This window comes from Culex pipiens, chromosome 1 (assembly GCF_016801865.2).
Source record: "Culex pipiens pallens isolate TS chromosome 1, TS_CPP_V2, whole genome shotgun sequence".
Classification (NCBI taxonomy): domain Eukaryota; kingdom Metazoa; phylum Arthropoda; class Insecta; order Diptera; family Culicidae; genus Culex; species Culex pipiens.
Genome location: NC_068937.1, coordinates 122,062,255 through 122,083,676, shown reverse-complemented (window position 1 = coordinate 122,083,676; position 21,422 = coordinate 122,062,255). Strand labels below are relative to the sequence as shown.

Here is a 21,422-nt window from a genome sequence, read left to right as displayed (position 1 = left end):
TGTAATTATTCTTAAATTCTGAAATTTTCAGGTCTTAAAATGCTTAAATTCTTAGATTTTTAGATCTCTAAAATTTTTAAATTCCTAGATTTTGAAATTCTTAAATTTTGTTTTCTTTATTCTAAAATTCGCAAGCTCGATTTTTTTTTAATTTTAAATTTTGAAGTTCTTAAATTCACGAATTTTTTAATTTTCACATTTTTTAATTCTCTATAAATTCTGAGAATTTACAATCCAATAAATTAACAACTGAACAGATCAAAGATATTTAAATTCTAAAATTGCTCAATTGCCACCATCTTAGATTACATATCTGGAATTTTTGAATTTGAAAGGGGCCCTACAACATTGCTCTTACAACATCCCGTTTCTGTTCCTTTTCAGCTGCGTACCGCTTAAGAAACTTCTTTTCGTGACCCTTTCCTTGACCGTTTCTTGAGCGTTTTTGTTACATGGAGTTTCGCGTTCCTTCCAAGCTCCATCCTTGTCTTCAAAAACAATTTTGATCGACTTTGTTGATGTTTTCGAAAAATCATGATTTTTTTTTTAGATAGGGAACACTGCCATGTGAATTTTTATGGACTTGCAATATCTAGATTTTTTAACGAAGATGGCGCTACCAATGGTGCACGCCCAAAATGTCAAAATCGCGCAGTGGTACCAACATTAGAAAAACATGTGACTGTCATGACTCATGCCCCGCTGCGTGATTTTGACATATCGTAGCGCAATTTTTGCCTAAAAATTTTGATAGCCTAATGATCGTATTTTTGGTCAATACCAATTTTTGTTGGGAAGTTTGATTTGTTATGAGCATCAGCAAACATTTTATAAGTGTCACCTAAAACATGTCAGCACTAAAAGTTGTACTAGGGATTTCAACCTAGTAAAAAATGCAAAAAATCGTTTACAAAACTGAAAACATTTGAAGTAAAAAGGACTTTGGTTTATTTCTCAATATTTATTAAATTACGCACTTTTCAAGGACAAAACTTTTTTTTATTATTTATTTCACTTATCTTATGTAAGTTTCACGTTTGTAGCTCTCCCCTGCTGTCGCTCTCATTCTGTTTCAAATTATTTACTCTTTGTAAGTGTCTCTTTTGTGTGCTTTTTGCCTTCCTCCCTCAATCTGACTGGATTTCTTTCCAAAATTTTCCCAAAACAACAAAAAAAGAAAGAAAAAGAAGAATTTTTCCTCTTTGAGATCTACTCCCGGTGCAGCAGCACGTACAGCGCCAGCAGGCCCAAAATGCCGTACTTCAGGTTCGGATACTCGTTCATGTAGATCGTAATCATGCCGACGTACGGCAGAAAGCCCCTGGCCCGGCCCACGATGTCCTTCTTGGTGAGCCACAGCTGGCCGGGCGCGTACAGGCCCCGGTCGTCCACCGAGTTGTTGTCGCCCTTGGTCAGGAACTTGACCGTGCCGTTGGACTTTTCGTGCAGCTTGATGACCCGGTGGACGATCGGAATGTCGCGGCCCTCGATCTTGAACACGACGATCTCACCGACGCGCACCGGTTCCTCCTGATTCGTCAGGAACAGCAGATCTCCACTGTGACGGAGGGGGAGGGAGAGAGATGGTTACGTTTTAATTCTTTCAAGATTAAAAAAATAAAGGTTGCAAAAAAAATAGATTTTGCTAGCTGAGTGCTCTTTAAGGGAAAATAAATTTTGAGGAAAAAACCTTTCATCTATGATTCTAAAATTTAAAAATTCCCAAAGGGAAAGATTTTAAAATTCCGGAAAAATTGTTTTTATTTTTTATAAATCCTTTAAATCTCTCGTGAATTTCTTAATTCTTAGAATACAGAATTTGAAACATAACTTCCTAAATACTTAAATTTTGTAAATTAAAAAAAAACTAGAAATTTTAAATTTCTAAATTCTAAAATTCTCAAATTCCTAGGGATAGGTTGTTTTGAAAATTTAATCTAGAATTGTAAAATTTTTAAGTTTTTTATTCTTCATTTATTGTTTTTTTACATAATTCTTTAATTATTTTTTCATCATATTTTTAATTTCTTGTTAGTAAATCTTTGCAGCCATTTTAAATTACAAAAAAAAAATACATCTTTGAGGCCACAATTTAGGTAAGAATACCACGTTTAAGAAAGTTAACAATTTTTTTTAAATGAATTTTATAAAATTAACCTCGCGATTCTTCTTGACAGCTTAGCTTGTTGATCCATCGAAAAAATGTTGTCTTGTAAATTTTTTTTTTTGCATTAAAATGAAAAAGAAGTCTTGACTTTTTTTTGATAAGGTCCTATAAACAAATGTAAACATTGAGTGTATCCCGCTTACTCCGATGGACTTTGACATAAGGTGTGAAAGGGATACACTCAATGTTTACATTTGTTTATAGGACCTTATCAAAAAAAAGTCAAGAAGTGATCAAAATGGTTTTAATCGTGTTTTTGGCCGTTGTACATAAAAATTGACATAGGGCTTTAGGACCCTATTATAACTTGTTTCAATTTAAACTTTCAAATTAAGATTTTTGGAACCGTTGAATTTTTAATTTTTTAACTTTTGAATGCTTGAGGTTTTTTTTTTAATATTTGACTGCGCATCGTGGTTTGTTTTTCACAAAGGTTTCGTTTGTGATAGTGATAAAAATTTGTTTTACCCATAAATAAATCGTACAGTTCAATTATGGCAACAAGTTATCAGATCGAAGGTAAAAAAATAAGCTGGGTGTTTTTTTAAGTGACAGCTGTTTGTTTTCCACACAGCACGGTGTCATAAACATACTAACTTTTCAGGTAATTTCGATTAGCAAGAAAGCCTTATGTGGCCTTATCCTCTAATATTTTGGCGCCGGTAGCCTTGGATGAGCTCCAGAAAACTTTAAAAACTTAAAATGTTTGAAAACAAAAGATTTTCCCCTCGATTCTTCGATCTTGAAAAGGCTAATTTTTTTCATCGCTATATAAATTAAACCAGCACTTGAGTCATTTCTCGCAAACGTGTCCAACCGGTACCCAAATCGATCGAACTGGCAAGAACCCACTTAGCATTGCTTTATAAGAAACCAAACCAACCCCCCCTCTAAGATCCACTCACCGATGGAATGCCGGTTCCATGCTGCCACTGAGGACGACCACAATCGGCGACTCACTGCCGGTAACCACCATCAGGCCCTTCCAGATCATCAGCGCCGACGAGACGATCATTCCGAAGCTCAGTACCTGGAAGAAAAACTGTGCATCCCACAGAAGCGCCCGGATTAGCCGCAGGTTCTTTGACACACACATTCAACCCGAGAACTAACCTGCCGCTTGTCCATCCGCTGGACATCGCTGAGCAATCCGTCCACGCCGAGAGATTCAAAGACGCCCATTTTCGCACGCAAAGTTTCGGCTTTTTGTGTACCGCCAACTAAATTTCCTACTCAATTGCTCACCGCAAAAGGTACTTCCCGAATCGGAGCAAACGATGTCGTGTTCCGAGAAAGGAAAAAATCCGGTTCCACCGCCTGGCAAAGCTCGATAAATTTCGGCAAACGCGTCAACGTCGTCGATTTCCAGCCAAACAGCAAAGAGAGGAGAAGTTTGACAGCGGCTTGTGCCTCTGACGTGTCGCGTTGTTTTGTGGCAATCGCGGTGACAGATCAGGGCCAGGGCTGGCAGAAGGGAATCGGGCTTTTTAAAAGTCTGCGCAACCTCCTGGATAATGTCTGCACTACAAAGAAAATTTTTGTTTGGTTGATGGGATTGGATTGAATGGTCGAAAACTTAAAAAGTGATATGATAAGGGAAAGTAGGGCAAGTGTAACAAGCTAAGGAAACGCTCGCAATTAGTTCGATCCTTCCTGACCGTGGGTTTAAAATAAATTACTCTTTTAGAATACTTACTAAATTTAAGTCTAAAACACTTAAAACTAGTTATAACTAAACACCAAAGTGCTGATATGCCAACATTAGGCGCACAATGGAATAAAATGCTGTTTCCGTAGTTCAAATCTGAAATTGTTCGTTAATGTTTTTGAAGAAAAAAAAAAACTTAAAAAAAGTTTTTATTTTTGTTATTGTCCAATGCGTAGACGACACATTTCAAACGCCTCGCGCTAAAATCTTGGTTCGATCATGGTTCGATTTTGACCTCACTCGCTTTATAAATATATGACAGTCGTGACGTAGCCGTGAGTGAAATAAGCGAAAAAAGCAATCCAAACCTTCGCGCCAATGTTAACATGCGATGTATTGTTGAAGTCATCATAAACTGACACACGCTTTCGCCGAAACGAATAGCGCGCTCCAAAATCGTTCTGAGCGCATACTTTTTTTTAACGACTCAGATTACAAATTGAAGCATAGTCGCAATATCGAAAACACGTGTGGGAGGGAGAAATAGTTCAGTGAACCTGAAGGTAGATGGAGTTGGTGTTCGCTGGAGAATTTGCGGTCAGAATTTTCTCAAAAATATGTATGGGGTGGCACGTCAGTTCGTCAGTGTTTGTATGTCAATTGTATATAATTGTGTATAAATCTAAAGCGCATTTGCATAAATAATCTCCATGATGCAGCCTCATTAACAGCATATGCTAACATATAATTATTAACTTAATTCTCAATACATTTTATATGTGTATTGCTTGTAACCGACGACAAGACAAGACGCTCGGTGAAAATCACCGTGATCCGCCCACGTTAAATTGAGAGACCCCCTAGGAGACCCCTTGGTATTCCCCCAAAAATCTGTATGCAAAACAAATAGCACCAATCATGATATTTATTTCAGTATCGAGGTTTTTAAGCGAAGATGGCGTTCGAATGGTGAACGCCCGAAATGTCAAAATCACGCAGTGGTACCAACATTACGGAAAAAGTGTGCCATGGCATGACAGCCACATTTTATTTTCTAATGTTGGTGCTACTGCGCGATTTTGACGTTTCGGGCGTTCACCATCCGAACGCCATCTTCGCTTAAAAATCTGGATACTGTGGTGAGTGTCCAGGAAAAAAGCTATCATCGATTTGAAGCAGAGCTTTGGGTTGTTTGTATTAGACAGTTTTTTTTTCTGCTGTAGTTTGCATGAGGTGTGCACTTTTGTATAGAGCTTTCCACAAGTTTCACGATTGTCTAAAAATCACTGCAATCTGCAATAACATTTTAAAGATTTTTAAAATATTTCAACCTTAATCTGAAGTTCGTTCGACCTTCACGTCCAGTGCCACTGACTGCTTTTAAATTTGATTTGTTTACGAAAAGGAGAGGCAAAACAAAGCAAAGATTGTGAAAACAGCTCAAAGCGCCAAATGCCGGGAGATTCGTGGATGATCGGTGAAATTTCGTAAATAAAACTGTGAAACTTAGTGAAGTTAGTGAAATATCGTGAATCGAGCTCCAGAAGCAACATTTTGCTGACTACAAGGTAAGACAACTTTTTGTACTTTTTATATTCGAAGTTTTGCCTATCTCGGCTCAAACTTGAGCCAAATCGGTTCCGACGAGATGACCACTCCGGTCAGCCGCTTGGTAACATCCGGCAGTGGATCTCCGGGCCGTACCTTGATGTTGAAGTTCTGCATCAGAGCGGAAAACATCAGAAACATTGAATTCCGTGCAAAGGTTTCTCCAGCGCAGAGTCGCTTCCCGGCTCCGAACGGTATCGATCGGTCCTTGGCCAACGAGAGTCCTCCGACATCCAAAAATCGTTCTGGTCGGAAGTTGTTCGGATCTCCCCATACGTCCTCTTGGTGGTGAATGGCATCGAGGGCAATCATGAGCACAGTGTCCTTGGGAATGTTGTACCCCCGGAGGGTGGTGTTCTCGAGGGCCACGTGGGCCACTCCCGAAGGAACCAGCGTGTCGATGCGCAGCTCTTCCCGCAGAGTCGCCTCGGTGTAGGGCATCTGGCAGCGATCATCCAGGGTTGGAAGACGGCCTCGACCCACGACGCTGTCGATTTCTTGCTGCACCTTGGCGGCCACGTGCGGATTGAGAATCATTCGCTCGAGCAGCATCGACAGCTGGTAGGCCGTTCCGGTGAAAGTGGGTAGGAGAAAGTCCGCCAGGATCATAACCAGTTGATCATCTTGATGGAGAAATAAAAGAATTATAAAAAAAATAAAAAAAAAAAACTAAACTCACATTGAAAGGTAAATGACTGTCCCTCGAGCGGAGCGCATTTTTTCATCTCCCGGAAGTACTGATCGAGGAAGCACCGGATATGGCCCTCTTCGTAAGATGTCTGGTACCGCTCGATAATGGACTCGACCAGGTCGTTCATTTTGGCATTGGCCTCGCGCAGCACGCGGTAGTTGGTTGCCTCTGGGAAGTAGTCCTTTAAAATAATAAAACAAATATCAAAAGGACTTAAGGACAACTTATTCTAAGTTACCTTCAACCAGGTCACGTAGCTGAGAATGGTGCCGAAATCGTCACCCTTCTGCTGAAAGTGCTGCGCATAATAAGCGGTTCTGGGGAGTTGAAGTTTTATTTTATTATCTGGGATGCCAATGCCTCGGCGTTTTTATTGTAAGAAAAATTATTAATTTTTTAAATTTTGTTTCTAAGCCATACACGAAAACCTGAAAGCAAGCCAAAACTCTTGCTATTTTCTCAGTAGCAGAAAAATAACTGGAATCGCTATTTTAGTAAAATCCAGATTTGTCGAAACCAGCTAAAAAAAACCACTGGTTTAGCGAAAATTTTCGCTGTTTCAGTTTTGCTAGGACCAGTCACGTATTTTAGGCAAGATCGGGGAAAGTTGGCAGATTTTTCAACTGGTTCTGGAAGACAGACCAATCCGCTTGCCAAGTGTAATTTCAGGTTTTCTTGTAGTCAGAACTGTCAGATGATTCTTTTTTCGGTTACAGCTGAACTTTTACTGTTCCAGTGAAAGCTTTGCTGAACCTGCATTTTTTTGTTGCAAATTCATAAAAAAAAATATGTGTAAAAATATAAACTGTGGCAGACAAAAAAACGCCTGCAACACTTCATTATACTAATTTCACGAGATACTTTAAATTTTTCTCAAACACATGTTGAGTTTCATCAATCACTGCTGATTTCAAAATGACAACAATCATTTCTTTAGCTGCCACTTGTATAACAGTCGACTCTCTGGTTGTCAATATCCAAGGGACCGTCGAGGAAGAGAAGCATCAGTTTACAGAACGATGCAAAATGAAGCCTCGATTGAAATTGTTTTTTTTCTTGCTAACCAGCTACGGGAGAGAATCATGGCAACGTCCAGCAAACAAAAACAAATAAATGTCAAACAACCTTCAAAGCTTCGTTTCTCAAAGAAAAATGTCTATGCAAGCAATGAGAAAATGAAATTATTGACAACCGGAATAGATTTTTAGAGCAAATAGAATCCAACGGACCGTCGAGGAAGAGATCCTTCAAGCAAGAGAAAATATCGAGGAATAAAGACAATCGAAGTATGCAGTTTGAAAAGACTGAAGAATTCATCGGTACATGGAGCAATATTGATATCGAGAAGATCGACAGCCAGAGAGTCGACTGTATTATTTTTGCCAGAATAGCCGCAAATTACGCTAAAACAGCAACCAAAGTAGCTAGATTTCTATTGTCAGAAATTTTTGGCAGTAATTTGCATTAAAAAAAACCAGTAGAACTTACTGGCTGGGTTTGATTTAGTGCAGTTGGCACTTCTTTCCATGTGTAGCCTAGCGGTAACGTCTCGTAAGCGATCTGGTGATCGTTCACCTTCTGGATTGGATTATTTAGCAACATGAAGATATTGTATCTCCTTAAGCTTTACGTTATAAGTCCATCTCTTACCATCGCATATTCATCGAACCGTAGGTGCCCTAGATGCCGATATAGTGTGGAGGCTTACATTCCATATCGTCTGCTGTGTGCTATCTTGTGACATAGACCATTTTGGTCGAAAATGGATAATGATGACGTTTTGCTTTGCTTAACAAACACTTTAACCCGATTTTGGTAACTCGCTTCCGTTTCCCGGATATCGCAATACACAATTGTGACATAGACCAATTTATCATCAAAATGATCGTGCACACTTGTGACACGTCATACATATTGTTGGAAAATGTGGAATTTTTTTCTTGTTTTTCACAAATTTATGTTGATACACACTTTCAAAAGGCAATGCAATCTTTTGTTTTTGAAAATATAATGATTAGGTCGGTTATACTATTGATTTAAGCCTATTTTAGTTTGTATGGGAATTCTGTGCACACTTGTGACATGTAGTACAATTTAACTTTCGAAACACACTTGTGACACGTGCTTTTCAGATTTTTGTTTACATAATTTACTGTATCTTTTAATTGGTGTAACCAAATTAGTTGAAACTTAGAGCGTTTGTTAAGCGATAGTATACGAACCGATTGCTTCAAAAAGTTTGACTCTATTCTGTTAGTTTGTTTATTTCTCAACAGGCACTTATTGCCCAAATGAACATCATTCATAGTTTTGATTATCAAACTTTAAAAATCGATTTTCTCGAATAGTACCAAATGGTCGTTGTCACAAGATAGCACACAACAGACGATATGTCAAAGGACCTAGGTTCGATTCCCGAAATTGACTCTTTTTGCAGAGGTGAACTTTTGAGAATAATGCCACAGAGTAACCCAGAGTGACCAGTCCGAAGAAATGTCATTTCATTTTTTGGCTCCATAAGGTTTGCTGGTAGCAGGCGTGCGATGTACCTGCGATGTACCACAAAGTGGAACCAAAAATCAAGAGGCAGTGGTAACTCTGTGTTACTCTGTGATAATGCTTGATCATCTCCAGATAACTCCAGAGAATAACTCCCAGTCCGTTCACAGTACCTATCTACTAGATAGTTTGTTGTCTTTATTAATAAGTCTTTCAGCCATAAACGCTGGTTCGGCTAGGACCGTCCGTGCACTTTTTACTCTCGCCGCGCTGCTGTGGGGGTAGAAAGTGTTCTCTAGGAAAGATACTCACTCAAACAGCACGCCCATCTCCTGCCGCGGGAATCTCTCGCCGCAAATAACCTGCAGGTACAGATTCGCCAAACATCCGAAAAACGCCTCGGCACACAACGCATACCCTCCGCCCTCGACGGCAAACGTTTTCTCGTGCTCCCACTTGGCCCCGTACTGGATCGTCTCCAGCAGAGTTCGGATTTCATCCCGCGCGACCTCCTCCAGCTCCTGGAAGCGCCGTCCAAAGCCGTAATCGCGGAGGTGTCTCAGCACGAACCGACGCTGCTCCTTCCACTTGGCCCCGTCGGTAAAGAAGATTCCCCGCCGGAGAAAGTTCCGCTCGCGCAACCGGTTCAGGAACATGTCCGAGCGACCGTCAAACTCCGGCCGGTTCATGACCTCGCGCACAATGTCGTAGTCGTGGACGACCACCGCCAGTAGGCTTCCGAGGTAGATGCCGAGGATTTTCGTTCCATAATAGCGGCACAAACTGTCGACCGCTTTGTGCATGTGGCGGTAGTTGAGCATCAGCATGATGCCGTATCCGCCGACCAGGGGTAACCGGGGAGGTCCTTTCGGGAAGTTTGGAGGGCGGTCGTACAGGAACCGGTAGAACCGATACAGCAGCAGGGCGGCGGCCAACGACCACAGCAGCACGCTGGGACTGAGCGCTGGCAGAAGCAGCATCGCGGAAGTTCGGGATGACCCAACGTTAGACTAAACCGGGTTCCGCGCTGTTGTGGACATTATATAGCTCGTCTAACTACCGGCGATTAAGGGCAGTTAGAGGTGGATTTTTCAAGCTAAGTGGAGGAGGACTCATTAGTGTAATCCCTTGGGGGTTGAATGTTTGAGTTTTCGCGTGGCGTTATTCAAAGTAACGTTGCCTCTTTGATGCCTCGAGCGTGCGATTTGAATGAGAAGGAATTATTCTTCGCACGTTTCATTGAAAGCTGTGCGTGATTGTTATTTGAGTCCGGTCAATAGAAAGTGTAGAGTACTTTAGTAAACAACTATCAGTTCAAGGCAGTTTGAAGTAGCTCTAAGTAAATGTGGTTCTTGAAAAGTAAAGATTGTAGGTAAGTGGGTTATCAGGGATATCTTTACTCATCATAATTTTTATAACATTAAGTTGACGATAACTTCTCGAATTGTTAAATTGTCATATGATTCATCCAACGAAATACCTTGTTTATTTCTATATTGTTGAGTCGATCTTCTGGGAAATGAATATTGAAAACATTATCTTGCGTGTCCGTAATGACCTGCCTTAATGTATACCAGTCATAGACATGCTTGCAAACTAGTGCGATTATTAAATATGAAAACGACAATGATAATTGGATGAAATTAGAGTGGCAAAAAGATTGAACAGTCGGTACGTTTATTTTATTTATGAATACAATCTCATCGTGGCTCAAACTTCAACCAAAAATCGGCAGGTGAGATGGCCACTCCCGTCGACCGAGCCCCAAGATCGGGTTTCTTGTCCGAGCCTTGCTGTCGCAAGTTGAAGTTCTGGACGAGAGCAGCCACAACCAAAAACATAGTATTCCGTGAAAAGGTCTCTCCAGCGCAAAGTCGCTTCCCGGCTCCAAACGGCACGGACACATCTTTAGCTAGTGAAAGACGTCCTTGCGAGTCCAGGAATCGTTCCGGTCGGAAAACCTCTGGATCGCCCCAGATGTCCCGCTGGTTGTGGATCGCGTCGAGGCCCAGCATTAGGATGGTTCCTTTTGGAACGTCGTACCCTCGAAGGGTTGTATCCTGCTGAGCCATGTGGGCAAATCCGGACGGGACCAGCGTGTCGATACGCATGGCTTCGCGCAGGGTTGCCTCCGTGTACGGCAGGTTGATACGGTCATCGAGGGTCGGTAGCCGACCGTGACCTACGACGTCGTCAATTTCCGCTTGCATTTTGGCTAGGACGGTCGGGTTGAGAATGAGACGTTGGAAGAGCAATGACAACTGGATCGATACGCCAGCAATGGCCGCAACGAAAAAGTCTGCTAGAGCCACTATCAGCTGATCAACTGTTTAGGGGGTGGAAAGAAACGTTAATATCTTGGTTTCTTGTTACTGTTATCAACGGCTTACATTGAAAGCTGAAACCATCCTCCTTGGGTTCAACCTTCTTCATCTCTTGGAAGTACAAATCAAGAAAGCATCGAACGTGACTTTCCTCGTGACTGTCCAAGTGCTTCTGGACAACGGACTCGATGAATGCGTTGAGGCCCATGCTAGCGTTTCGCAGCCGGTTGTAGTTGGTGGCTTCGGGAAATAGATGTCGGATCCACGGGATCAAGCTTAGGATAGTTCCGTAGTCGTCACCGTGTCGTAGGAAAGCCAGTGCGTGCTTTCCTACCCTGTTTACGGTACAAAAATTGTTTAGTTATCAAACTTTTCTTTTCATTTACAGGTTCTTGTGACTAAAACAAGTTAAGAGGTGCTCAAAGGTAAGAAGCTGTTTGACAACAGCCATAATAACCCTTTAGATGTTTGTTTCCTTAAATTTAACGAAGTCTATAGTACTGTCCAATTGTTACAGTACAAATATTTGCCGGATCTTTTCTTTGATCTCTTCCGGCAAAGATCCGACAGCAAAACAATGTAAAAGGGTCAATGCCAAAGTGTAAACAAAGAGTCTATCCGACCGACTACGACACCGCCAAGGGGAAGTGCTGACCCGGGTGAAGTTCGACGGACACCCGGATTTGTTGCCGGATGTATTCCTGAAGAGATCCGGAAAAAGATCCGGCCGCAACATTGTACTGGTTTAGAGGAGGGTGCCGGAAAGTTTGGTTATGTCACTGCCTGTAAAAAAATAAAAAACTCACTCAAACAATGGAGCAGCTTCCGAACGATCAATTCGCTCCCCGGACAACACGTAGAGAAACGTGTTGGCAAAGCATCCAAACAGCACATGCGGACACTTGACGGAACCATCCGGCGCGATAAATTCCCCCTCGTGCTCGCACTTCGCCCCATACCGAACCATCTCAACCAACGTCCGAATCTCGCAGTCCGTTTCCACTTCCAGTCCGGCAAACCTCCTGCCAAAGCCAAAATCTCGCAGATATCGCAGCATGAACCACCGCTGCTCCTTCCAATCCGGTCCATCGGTCAGGAGGATTCCCCGCCGTTCGAAGTTTTTTTCGCGCAAGCGCCCTAGAAAAAGATCCGGTCGTCCGTCGAACTCCGCCCGGGTCAGCACCTCCTTGGCGGTGTCGTAGTCGTTCACCAGAATCGAAGGATAGCTGGCCAGGTGTATTCCGACTAGTTTTGTATTGTAGAAGTTACTAAGCCAAGCGGCAGCTTTGTGGAGGTGCTTGTAGTTGATCATCAGCATGATTCCGTAACCTCCTAGCAGGGGTAGTCTGGGAGGTCCCTTCGGGAAGTTCTGAGGTCGTCCAAAGATAAATCGATAGCAATAATAAGCCACCAGACCGACAGTGACCGTCCAGAGGAGAATGGTAGGCGTTACTAGCATGGCTTTGATGAACCTTCCGTAATACGTACGTCAGCGAAAACTGAGGAAAACCTCGTCAGGAGTAAGTCTTATGAAATACGCTTCAAACCTTGTTATCATATCGTCCTACTCTCGATAAGTGTTGACTTAGCTATAAGACAATATTTCTCAAGAACGTTGTATTGCTGCGACAACCTGAGAAAGGTCGCGCTCGAGGTGAACTCACTACGGTCAACGTTGTTTGCCGCTCGAGTTTTTAATTGATCATAACTAGGAGAGTTCTCAAGAAATCAACACAAATTGCGACACATGTGTGGAAAACATGTCATTTCATGGGGTGGAGTGGCGCGTGTTGGTAAATGATTTGATACAAAGTACACAAAAACTCGTTTGAGTTGCCGATCGGAAGCATTTCAACTAGCTGGAAGCGTGTTTTGTGATTGATGGTGCTATTAGCATTAAACAAATGAGATGCAATTTGTCCTAACGGTGGAGTATGTTGATAAAAATTATATTGGCGACATATTGATTCGGTTTAACGTGGTTCAAACTTAATCCAGTAATCCGCCGGCGAGATAATAACCCCTGTCGATCGAGCTCCAAGATCGGGTTTCTTGTCCGAGGGTCGCTGTCGTAGGTTGAAGTTCTGGGCGAGGGCGGCCACCACCAAAAACATGGTATTCCGGGCAAAGGTCTCCCCGGCGCAGAGTCGCTTCCCGGCACCGAACGGAACGCTCACATCTTTGGCCAACGAGAGGCGTCCTTTGGAGTCGAGGAATCGTTCTGGCCGGAATACCTCCGGATCACCCCAAACGTCCCGCTGGTTGTGAATGTCGGTGAGACCCAGCATCAGAAGGGTTCCTTTTGGTATGTCGTACCCTCGGAGGGTAGTGTCGTGTAGGGCCACGTGGGGCATTCCGGACGGGACTAGCGTGTCGATCCGTAGGCTTTCGCGTAGGGTTGCTTCGGTGTAGGATAGTTTGATGCGATCGTCTAGGGTTGGTAGCCGACCGTGACCTACAACGTCGTCGATTTCCGCTTGCATCTTGGCTAGGACTTGCGGGTTGAGGAGTAGGCGTTCCAACAGCAGGGCTAACTGAGTCGTTGCACCGGAAATGGCCGGGAAGAAGAAGTCCACCACGGCGAGGATCATCTGGTCGTCTGTCGATTAAGAAACTTTCGGTATTGACATCTTCTTATTCGAGCAACTACTTACACTGGAAGCCGAAACCTTCCTCCTTGGGTTCAGCTTTCTTCATCTCTCGAAAGTACAAATCCAGGAAGCACCGCACGTGGCCATCATCGTGACTGGCCAGATGCTTCTTAACGATGGAATCAATGAACGCATTCATTCCCAAACTAGCCTTCCGGATGTGGTTGTAGTAGGTAGCGTTCGGAAGCAAATGTCGGATCCACGGGATCACGCTCAGCACGGTACCGTAGTCATCGCCTAGTCGCTGAAATGCCATGGCGTCTTTACCGACTCTAAACAATTGGGAACTCTCCGCTCGGTCCATCCGCTCTCGAGACAGCACGTGCAGGAATGAGTTGGCAAAGCATCCAAACAGTATATCCGGACACTTGACGAACCCATCCGGCGCGATGAAATCCCTCTCGTGCTCGTACTTTGCCCCATACCGGACCATCTCGATCAACGTCCGAATCTCGGATTCCGTTTCCGCTTCCAGTTCGTCGAATCTCCTACCAAATCCGTAATCCCGGAGGTACCGTAGTACGAACCACCGTTGAGCCTTCCAGTCGGGCCCGTCGGTGAACAGGATCCCACGCCGTTCAAAGTTCTTCTCGCGCATCCGAGCCATGAACAAATCCGGCCGGCCGTCGAAGTCAACCCGGTTCATCACTTCCTTCACGATGTCAAAGTCGTTCACCAGCACCGTTTCGTACTTGCCGAGACGTAGTCCGATCAGTTTGCTCTTGTAGTATCCACAAAGCCAGGTGGCGGCCTTGTGCAGGTGCTTGTAGTTGATCAGCAGCATGATTCCGTAACCTCCCAAAAAGGGAAGTCTCGGAGGTCCCTTGGGGAAGTTGGGTGGTCGGCCGAACAGGAACCGGTAGCACCGGTGCAGCACCAGTCCGACCACCACCGTCCACAGCAGGGCGGTTGGCGTCACGATCATTTTTCAGTGCTTGAATCTTCCGTTGTCCGTGGTCCGGAGCTAACTGAGTGGGTCCTGGACGCCGAGGTCGAGCTTTTATAAATGTCTGCCCGTTTGGCGCGCTGATAATGGAACCGGCTGAATGGGTTAAATCTTGTTTTGTTTTTCTTGCATTCTTCCCAATTTAATGGAGGGGATTGTAAAACGCACTTATCTCACCGGGGATATTAGCGACTTAATCCACGAAAAAACAGGTGTATTGTGCGGTGAATAAATAAGTTTGAACATGATAACATCGAGATTCGCTAGAGGTTGCCCTAGGTCGATCAGTGATGATTCGCAGTTATGACTATTCACGATAAATTTGCAATGTTTTTTTTTGTTATTATTTATTTTGGCGTTTGTAACCAGACAAACTAGCATCTATATAATTGTTTTTGTGGAAAAAAATACTTTGCCGATGTTGGCGATAGATTCTGCAAAGCTATTCGTCGACTTGCTTTAGATGGGTCGTAAACTTTAACGACCCTGTTTTGCAGAGCACGTAATTTGCAAGCTTTTTAACAGTCTTGTTTTGGAGGCGTGGTCAGTGATATCACTTCAAGGGCTTTCACCAAGTATTTGGGACTGTTTAAACTTGCGCGGCTCAAACTTTACCCAAAAATCTGCCGGCGTAATGATGATACCTGTTTGTCGCGTCCCAAGATCAGGCTTTTTATCGAATGGCCGCTGCTTCAAACTAAAATTCTGCACGAGGGCTGTCACCACCAGGAACATGGTGTTCCGGGCGAAGGTCTCCCCGGCGCAAAGTCGCTTCCCTGCTCCAAACGGCACGGACACATCTTTAGCTAGTGAGAGATGTCCTTGCGAGTCCAGGAATCGTTCCGGTCGGAACACATCCGGACATCCGGATTGAGTAGTAAGCGTTGCAGCAGCAACGACACTTGCGATGCTGATGCTGCAATGGTTGGTAGGAAGAAATCGGCTAGTGCGATGATCAGCTGATCATCTGAAAGAAAGAGAAGAAATCCTGCCAATGTACTTATCCCTAAAAGATCAACTGTAACCTACACTGGAAACCAATTCCTTCTTCCTTGGGCGCAGTCTTCTTCATCTCCTGAAAATATAGATCCAGGAAGCATCGTACCCGACCTTCAGTGTGGCTGTCCAGAAACTTCCGGACAACAGTAGCAATAAACGCGTTGACGCCCCGATTAGACTTGCGAATGTTGTTATAATTGGTAGCGTTCGGGAACAGATATCGGATCCACGGTATCAGACTCAGTACCGTTCCGTAGTCATCTCCGCAGCGCAGAAACGTCATCGAGTGCCTTCCCAGACTGTAGAATACTCTAGCTGTTTACTCGCTTTCAACCAAGAGTCTACAAACACTTACTCAAATACTGATTCAGCTTTTGCGCGCTCAATTCGCTCTCCAGATATCACGTACAGTAGCACGTTGGCAAAGCATGCAAAAAATATCTCCGGACACTTGACAAACCCATCCGGACCGCAAAAGCCCCGTTCATGCTCGTACCTCGACCCGTCACGGATTATATCGATCAACGTCCGAATCTCGGCTTCCGTTTCCACTTCCAGCTGTTCCAACCTCCTACCAAACCCAAAATCCCGCAGATATCGCAACATGAACCGCCGCTGCTCCTTCCAATCCGGTCCGTCTATGAAGAAGATCCCCCTCCGCTGGAAGTTCTTCTCGCGTATTCGGACCATATACATGTCCGGACGGCCGTCGAACTCCCTTCGGTTCAGCACCTCCTTCACGGTGTCAAAATCGTTCACCAGGACCGTTGGGTAGCTGCCGACGTGCAGTCCGATCAGTTTGGATTTGTAGAACTCACTCAACCGGGTAGCGGCCTTGTGCAGATGCTTGTAGTTGATCATCAGCATGATGCCGTAACCTCCCATTAGGGGTAGTCTGGGAGGACCTTTTGGGAAGTTGGTTGGTCGATCGAACAGGTACCGGTAGCACCGGAACGTTACCAAGCAGATTAGTAGCGAGCATAGTAGAATTGTTGCGATCATCCCTACACCTGATCGATTACTGGTCTGGTTGAACACTCTAAAGGTGCACAACGCAATCATTTAGCTTTATATAGAATGGTTGAGCGTGACACGCAAGGTTTCTTATGGATTGGTTCTTTCGTGAATATTTATCATTGCCTCGGTCACATCATGATCTACACCTAACCATTGCATTAAGAGTTTATTTATACGTGTTTGTTAAACGAAATTCTACGTTTAGTAAATAACTACTTATGAATAATTAATCATTATCGACAGTGCTTCCTATAACTTAAATAACTTTTCATCGCGGTTCAAATTTCACCCAGAAATCCGCCGGCGAGATGATGACCCCCGTCGACCTTGCCCCCAGATCGGGTTTCTTGTCCGTTGGTCGCTGTCGCAGGTTGAAGTTCTGAACGAGACCTGCCAGCACCAAGAACAACGTATTCCGCGCGAACGTTTCCCCCGCACAGAGTCGCTTGCCGGCTCCAAACGGTACGGAAACATCCTTGGCCAGCACGAGTCGTCCTTTCGAGTCCAGGAAGCGTTCCGGTCGGAACACGTCCGGATCGCCCCAAACGTCCTGCTGGTTGTGCATGGCGTCGAGTCCAAGCATCAGTATCGTTCCCTTCGGGATGTCATAACCTCGGAGGGTCGTGTCTTGTTGGGCAACGTGGGCGATTCCGGACGGAACGAGCGTATCGATTCGCATGGCTTCGCGGAGAGTTGCTTCCGTGTACGGCAGGTTGATACGGTCATCCAGCGAGGGTAGTCGACCGTGGCCCACGACGTCGTCAATCTCAGCTTGCATCTTGGCTAGCACTTCCGGGTTGAGTAGGAGACGCTCGAACAGCATTGCCATCTGGGTCGTTGCTCCGGAAATGGCCGGGAAGAAAAAGTCCACCACGCCCAGGACCAGTTGATCATCTGTGAAAGGAATATCTTGGTGATTTCATCTCATCTTAGCAAACCTAACCTTACTTACACTGAAACCCAAATCCATTTTCCTTGGGCTCGGTATTCTTCATCTCCTGGAAGTACAGATCTAGGAAGCAACGCGCGTGGCCATCCTCGTAGCTGGCCAGATTTTTCTGGATTACGGTCTCGATGAACGCGTTGACGCCCATACTGGCCTTCCGGATTTGGTTGTAGTGGGTACCGTTGGGGAACAGATGTCGGAGCCACGGGATTAGGCTCAGCACGGTGCCGTAGTCATCGCCAAGCCGCTGAAATACCATCGCGTGCCTGCCGGTTCTGGTGCATAAATAAGACTTATGTTAGTAAATAGTTCACTGAGGTTTAGTAAACATAATTCTATCATTGAGTCTATCAATACTTCAACCTTACGGAGGATCTTCACTTTCATCACTATCGACCTCGATCAGAGTTCCTCGACCTGATCCGTCCGTCACAGAAGCATTCCACCATGTCCTATCACTGATATCACTTCTAGTAGAGATGCACTCAACTTACTCGAACAAGGGTGCAGCTTCCGCGCGGTCCATCCGCTCTCCGGACAGCACGTGCAGAAATGCATTGGCAAAGCATCCAAACAGAACATTCGGGCACTTGACAAACCCATCCCGATCGATGAATTCCCGTTCGTGGTCGTACTTGGCCCCGTACCGTACCATCTCGATCAAGTTTCGGATCTCGGAGCAGGTTTCCGCTTCCAGTTCGTCGAACCGGCGACCGAATCCGTAATCTCGGAGGTAGCGCAGAATGAACCACCGTTGCTCCTTCCAGTCTGGGCCGTCGGTGAAGAAGATTCCTCGCCGCTGGAAGTTCTTCTCGCGCATCCGCGCCAGGAAGAGGTCCGGCCGATTGTCGAACTCTACTCGGTTCAGCACTTCCTTCACGGTGTCGAAATCGTTCACCAGGATCGTTTCGTACTCTCCGAGGTGTAGTCCGACAATGTTGGTCTTGTAGAATTTACTGAGCCAAGCGGCGGCCTTGTGCAGGTGCTTGTAGTTGATCATCAGCATGATTCCGTAACCGCCCAGCAAAGGTAGTCTGGGAGGTCCCTTGGGGAAGTTGGGTGGCCGTCCAAACAGGTACCGGTAGCACCGGAATGCCACCAGTCCTACCACAACCGTCCACAGCAGGATGGTAGGCGTTAAGAACATCTTTTTCACAGTTTCCAAACTCTTGTCACGTTGAAGCTGGACGCCGCGCGGCCCATAGTCGAACCGTAACTAAGTGGGTCCTCGACGGTGCAGTCGGGCTTTTATAAACCCCTCGCAAGTGCGTATCACGAGAGTGCTGCTGATAAAGAAACCCGCTTAATGGGTCAACGTGAGTAGTGCTCTTCGTCTCTTTCCTTAGATGTGTCATAAAAGTGCGCGGACCTGTATTACAGCGTACAGATCATCCGCGGTGATTAAAGTCCCCGAAAAACAAATTGCCTGGTGGTGTGCAAGGAATAAACAAACAATTTGGGAGAGTAGGTACTATCAATCATTGGCCTTGGATAGTGCAATTTACAATTATTCAATGGATTTTAGTTTCATATTTTGTTGTTATTCATAAAACGTTTAAGTTGTGGGGCCGAACATTTATATTTTTATCATTCTATAAGTGCGACAACTGGCCAAAAGGATTTCAGGTCAGAACGCGTTTGACGCACGTACAAGTTAGACTACCGTAAACATTTGTAATTATAACTCGGGGGGACTCCAGCAACCAACTTCAACCAAACTTCGGGACTATACACAGAATGGTCAGCCAAACAAAACGTGTTTGTTATTGTTTACATTGAGTGCTCAAGTTTTTGTTTATTCAAGGTCAAACCGACGACGAGGGGATCGAGTAATCGACGGCCAATCTGGAATAGATAAGGAAGGTCTTGCGTAGGTTCCCGGAGCTTAGAGAATCTCCAGCGTAGACTAACCGAAGCGTCAGCAAGAGCGAGAAGTACCACGCGAGTGCTGGCTGCTGATTTCGCAAAAAGAAGTGCGCTTGAAGTCACTGTCGGAATGTTCGGAATCGATGCCAGACGACGGACTGTTCGCCGGAATGGCTAGCAGGAGATCCTATTCGATTTCGATTTAATTTAGAAATATATTAAAATAGAGTTCAACAAAAACAATGTTCAGCCAAATTGAAAAAATAGGATTTTTGTGTTTGTAAACATAAATTTTCAAAATGTAAATATTGCAGTTCGATCAGTGTTGCAAGTTGACTTTATTTTGTGGGAAAACCGAGGAGTCTCTCGATTTACCGTGAATTTGGTGGCTCACGGTGATTTCATGGGATTCACGGCGGGACCAATTTTCAATCAGATTTTTCCTCCGAGTGTCTTGTCGTGTCGTCGGTCAAACATTAAAACGCTTTTTTCTCGGAACGTCGAAATAGCGGGTGCAACAAGATAGCACGACGACGTCGATGTGATAAAAGTACAACTTTAAATGAAGATATCGGCCAGATGTGTTCTTAAGGATCCCAACTTTAGTAGTTTATTTTGCACATAAATTGAGAAAAAATCACCCCAAAATCATACATTTTCAGTTTCTTTCCATTTTATGCCAGAAGTTTTTGTACTTTTTTACAGTGCGCAGTTGATTTGTTTTGGTTTCGTAATCAACAGTTGTTCTTTTGTTCTGGTTTTGTTTTGGTGCCGTAAATGACAGATCCCTTTTGTATGATGCCGTAATAGAGCTTTATGACGTTTCGCGCACGCACACTAGCGCACCATTTGATTTTGCTGGCCGGACACAATTTAACCTCATTTTTTTTCGTGTACGTACACGCAATACATACGCACGTAGATAACTCTATTGACATCTGGTGGTCGAGCTGCCTGTAGTGAGATATAGATGTCGCCTCCCTGGTAAAACCTAATAGGGTTTGTTCAAATATTACGTCCAGAGATTTTACTGGATCTCAGTAAGCAATAGTAAGGTTAAATAATCTTTATTTGTATTGGTTAGGGTTGTAAAAATAAACACAAACTATACACATCTACATACACACACACACAATCTCGGGGGTGAAGAAACGTTGAAAAATGGGGTTTTATCAGCGATCTGACAGGCATGCACTTTCCCGAAGTCACCGCCAGCGGCGCTGTCAATATTGTTTACGTGGGGTTTTTGGAAAGGTTGTATGAAACAAATTAATTAATTTTTATCTTAAAATTAATTAATTTTAATTTTTTATCATCTTTTGCTTATATATTTAAGTAAATGGCATGTATTACGTACAGATTTCCTCATTTATTATTTATTAGACCGATAAACAAAGTTGTACTAGAACAACACGTAACATTCAACTAAAAATTAAATATATTCAGTTTCCTTGAAACAAAATAAGCTTTGTAAGATTCTTCCTGACTGTTGGTTTAAATTCAATTACACTTTTAGAATACTCAGTTAATTTAACACTTAAACATAATTCAACCACGAGTTTGATCAACATATTTCGATGATTATTCATTGCATCCTGTTCTAAAATGTGATTTGCTAGGCCTTCAAACCAGGTTGTTCCATTTAAAATTTTTGTTAGAATCGAATTTAACAAACGCTGATAATATTTTGGAACATTGAATGTAGCATTTTCCCCTACTAAAATTTTGAATTCTAATTTTACCAGTTTTGCTATTTTAACTATATCTTTATGAGCAGTTGTTCGAGACGTTTTCGTGAGTTCCATTAAACATTCTTCACATTTCACTTTTTTCAATAAATTTTTTTGGACTGTAGCTGACGTTGTAAACTCTGATTCGAGGAAATTATCATCTTTTAATGCTAAATTAAGGTCCGCTAAATCGTAATCTAGATCAATAGAAACCGGTACTTGGCTACGAATGTTCAATGAATCAAGATAAAATTGAGCTTTGTGTTGGATATGTAACATTCTTACTTCATCAAAATCTATGCAATTTCCTTTGACAGATGCTCGAACACT

General features: G+C 43.7%; 5 protein-coding genes and 1 long non-coding RNA gene across 6 annotated transcripts; 1 reads left to right on the top strand and 5 right to left on the bottom strand.

Annotated features, from left to right (window-relative positions):
* Positions 1–977: 977 nt before the first annotated feature.
* LOC120424610 (signal peptidase complex catalytic subunit SEC11A) lies at positions 978–3,597 on the bottom strand. The gene is made up of 3 exons (XM_039588770.1): positions 3,281–3,597; positions 3,073–3,209; positions 978–1,558 (listed from the first exon to the last, which is right to left on the bottom strand). Exons 1-3 carry the CDS (start codon positions 3,347–3,349, stop codon positions 1,210–1,212), a joined length of 555 nt encoding a protein of 184 aa, XP_039444704.1. The 5' UTR covers positions 3,350–3,597; the 3' UTR covers positions 978–1,209.
* A 1,728-nt stretch (positions 3,598–5,325) lies between these two features.
* Positions 5,326–9,703, bottom strand: LOC120424605 (probable cytochrome P450 304a1). The gene is made up of 4 exons (XM_039588764.2): positions 8,926–9,703; positions 6,353–6,431; positions 6,103–6,295; positions 5,326–6,046 (listed from the first exon to the last, which is right to left on the bottom strand). The coding sequence occupies exons 1-4, from the start codon at positions 9,591–9,593 to the stop codon at positions 5,424–5,426; spliced, it is 1,563 nt and encodes a 520-aa protein (XP_039444698.1). The 5' UTR covers positions 9,594–9,703; the 3' UTR covers positions 5,326–5,423.
* Positions 9,704–9,986: 283 nt separating this feature from the next.
* On the bottom strand, positions 9,987–12,442 carry LOC120424607 (probable cytochrome P450 304a1). Its single transcript, XM_039588767.2, has 3 exons — positions 11,744–12,442; positions 11,004–11,272; positions 9,987–10,939 (listed from the first exon to the last, which is right to left on the bottom strand). The coding sequence occupies exons 1-3, from the start codon at positions 12,394–12,396 to the stop codon at positions 10,314–10,316; spliced, it is 1,548 nt and encodes a 515-aa protein (XP_039444701.1). The 5' UTR covers positions 12,397–12,442; the 3' UTR covers positions 9,987–10,313.
* Positions 12,443–12,870: 428 nt separating this feature from the next.
* On the bottom strand, positions 12,871–16,715 carry LOC120424609 (probable cytochrome P450 304a1). The gene is made up of 5 exons (XM_039588769.2): positions 15,889–16,715; positions 15,564–15,832; positions 15,398–15,501; positions 13,592–14,516; positions 12,871–13,536 (listed from the first exon to the last, which is right to left on the bottom strand). Exons 1-5 carry the CDS (start codon positions 16,593–16,595, stop codon positions 12,911–12,913), a joined length of 2,631 nt encoding a protein of 876 aa, XP_039444703.2. The 5' UTR covers positions 16,596–16,715; the 3' UTR covers positions 12,871–12,910.
* LOC120424606 (probable cytochrome P450 304a1) lies at positions 16,684–18,730 on the bottom strand. The gene is made up of 3 exons (XM_039588766.2): positions 17,991–18,730; positions 17,503–17,771; positions 16,684–17,444 (listed from the first exon to the last, which is right to left on the bottom strand). The coding sequence occupies exons 1-3, from the start codon at positions 18,641–18,643 to the stop codon at positions 16,819–16,821; spliced, it is 1,548 nt and encodes a 515-aa protein (XP_039444700.1). The 5' UTR covers positions 18,644–18,730; the 3' UTR covers positions 16,684–16,818.
* Positions 18,731–18,866: 136 nt separating this feature from the next.
* Positions 18,867–19,451, top strand: LOC120424611 (uncharacterized). Its single transcript, XR_005606405.2, has 2 exons — positions 18,867–19,236; positions 19,301–19,451. It is a non-coding gene; the product is annotated as an uncharacterized LOC120424611 (long non-coding RNA).
* The last annotated feature ends 1,971 nt before the right edge of the window (positions 19,452–21,422 follow it).

Bases quoted from the DNA above. Each gene is read 5' to 3' on its own strand.
- LOC120424610 (XM_039588770.1), bottom strand. From the start codon at position 3,349: ATGGGCGTCTTTGAATCTCTCGGCGTGGACGGATTGCTCAGCGATGTC. The intron at 3,210-3,280 runs GTTAGTTCTCGG...TGGGATGCACAG, and splicing joins AGCGGATGGACAAGCGGCAG to TTTTTCTTCCAGGTACTGAG. The intron at 1,559-3,072 runs GTGAGTGGATCT...CCTCCGTCACAG, and splicing joins ATGGAACCGGCATTCCATCG to TGGAGATCTGCTGTTCCTGA.
- LOC120424605 (XM_039588764.2), bottom strand. From the start codon at position 9,593: ATGCTGCTTCTGCCAGCGCTCAGTCCCAGCGTGCTGCTGTGGTCGTTG. The intron at 6,432-8,925 runs GTGAGTATCTTT...TCAACTCCCCAG, and splicing joins GAGATGGGCGTGCTGTTTGA to AACCGCTTATTATGCGCAGC. The intron at 6,296-6,352 runs GTAACTTAGAAT...ATTATTTTAAAG, and splicing joins GCTACGTGACCTGGTTGAAG to GACTACTTCCCAGAGGCAAC.
- LOC120424607 (XM_039588767.2), bottom strand. From the start codon at position 12,396: ATGCTAGTAACGCCTACCATTCTCCTCTGGACGGTCACTGTCGGTCTG. The intron at 11,273-11,743 runs GTGAGTTTTTTA...TACCGTAAACAG, and splicing joins GAAGCTGCTCCATTGTTTGA to GGTAGGAAAGCACGCACTGG. The intron at 10,940-11,003 runs GTAAGCCGTTGA...CCCCCTAAACAG, and splicing joins GGATGGTTTCAGCTTTCAAT to TTGATCAGCTGATAGTGGCT.
- LOC120424609 (XM_039588769.2), bottom strand. From the start codon at position 16,595: ATGATTGCGTTGTGCACCTTTAGAGTGTTCAACCAGACCAGTAATCGA. The intron at 15,833-15,888 runs GTAAGTGTTTGT...AGTATTCTACAG, and splicing joins AAAGCTGAATCAGTATTTGA to TCTGGGAAGGCACTCGATGA. The intron at 15,502-15,563 runs GTAGGTTACAGT...TCTTTCTTTCAG, and splicing joins AGAAGGAATTGGTTTCCAGT to ATGATCAGCTGATCATCGCA.
- LOC120424606 (XM_039588766.2), bottom strand. From the start codon at position 18,643: ATGTTCTTAACGCCTACCATCCTGCTGTGGACGGTTGTGGTAGGACTG. The intron at 17,772-17,990 runs GTAAGTTGAGTG...TTTATGCACCAG, and splicing joins GAAGCTGCACCCTTGTTCGA to AACCGGCAGGCACGCGATGG. The intron at 17,445-17,502 runs GTAAGTAAGGTT...TTCCTTTCACAG, and splicing joins AAATGGATTTGGGTTTCAGT to ATGATCAACTGGTCCTGGGC.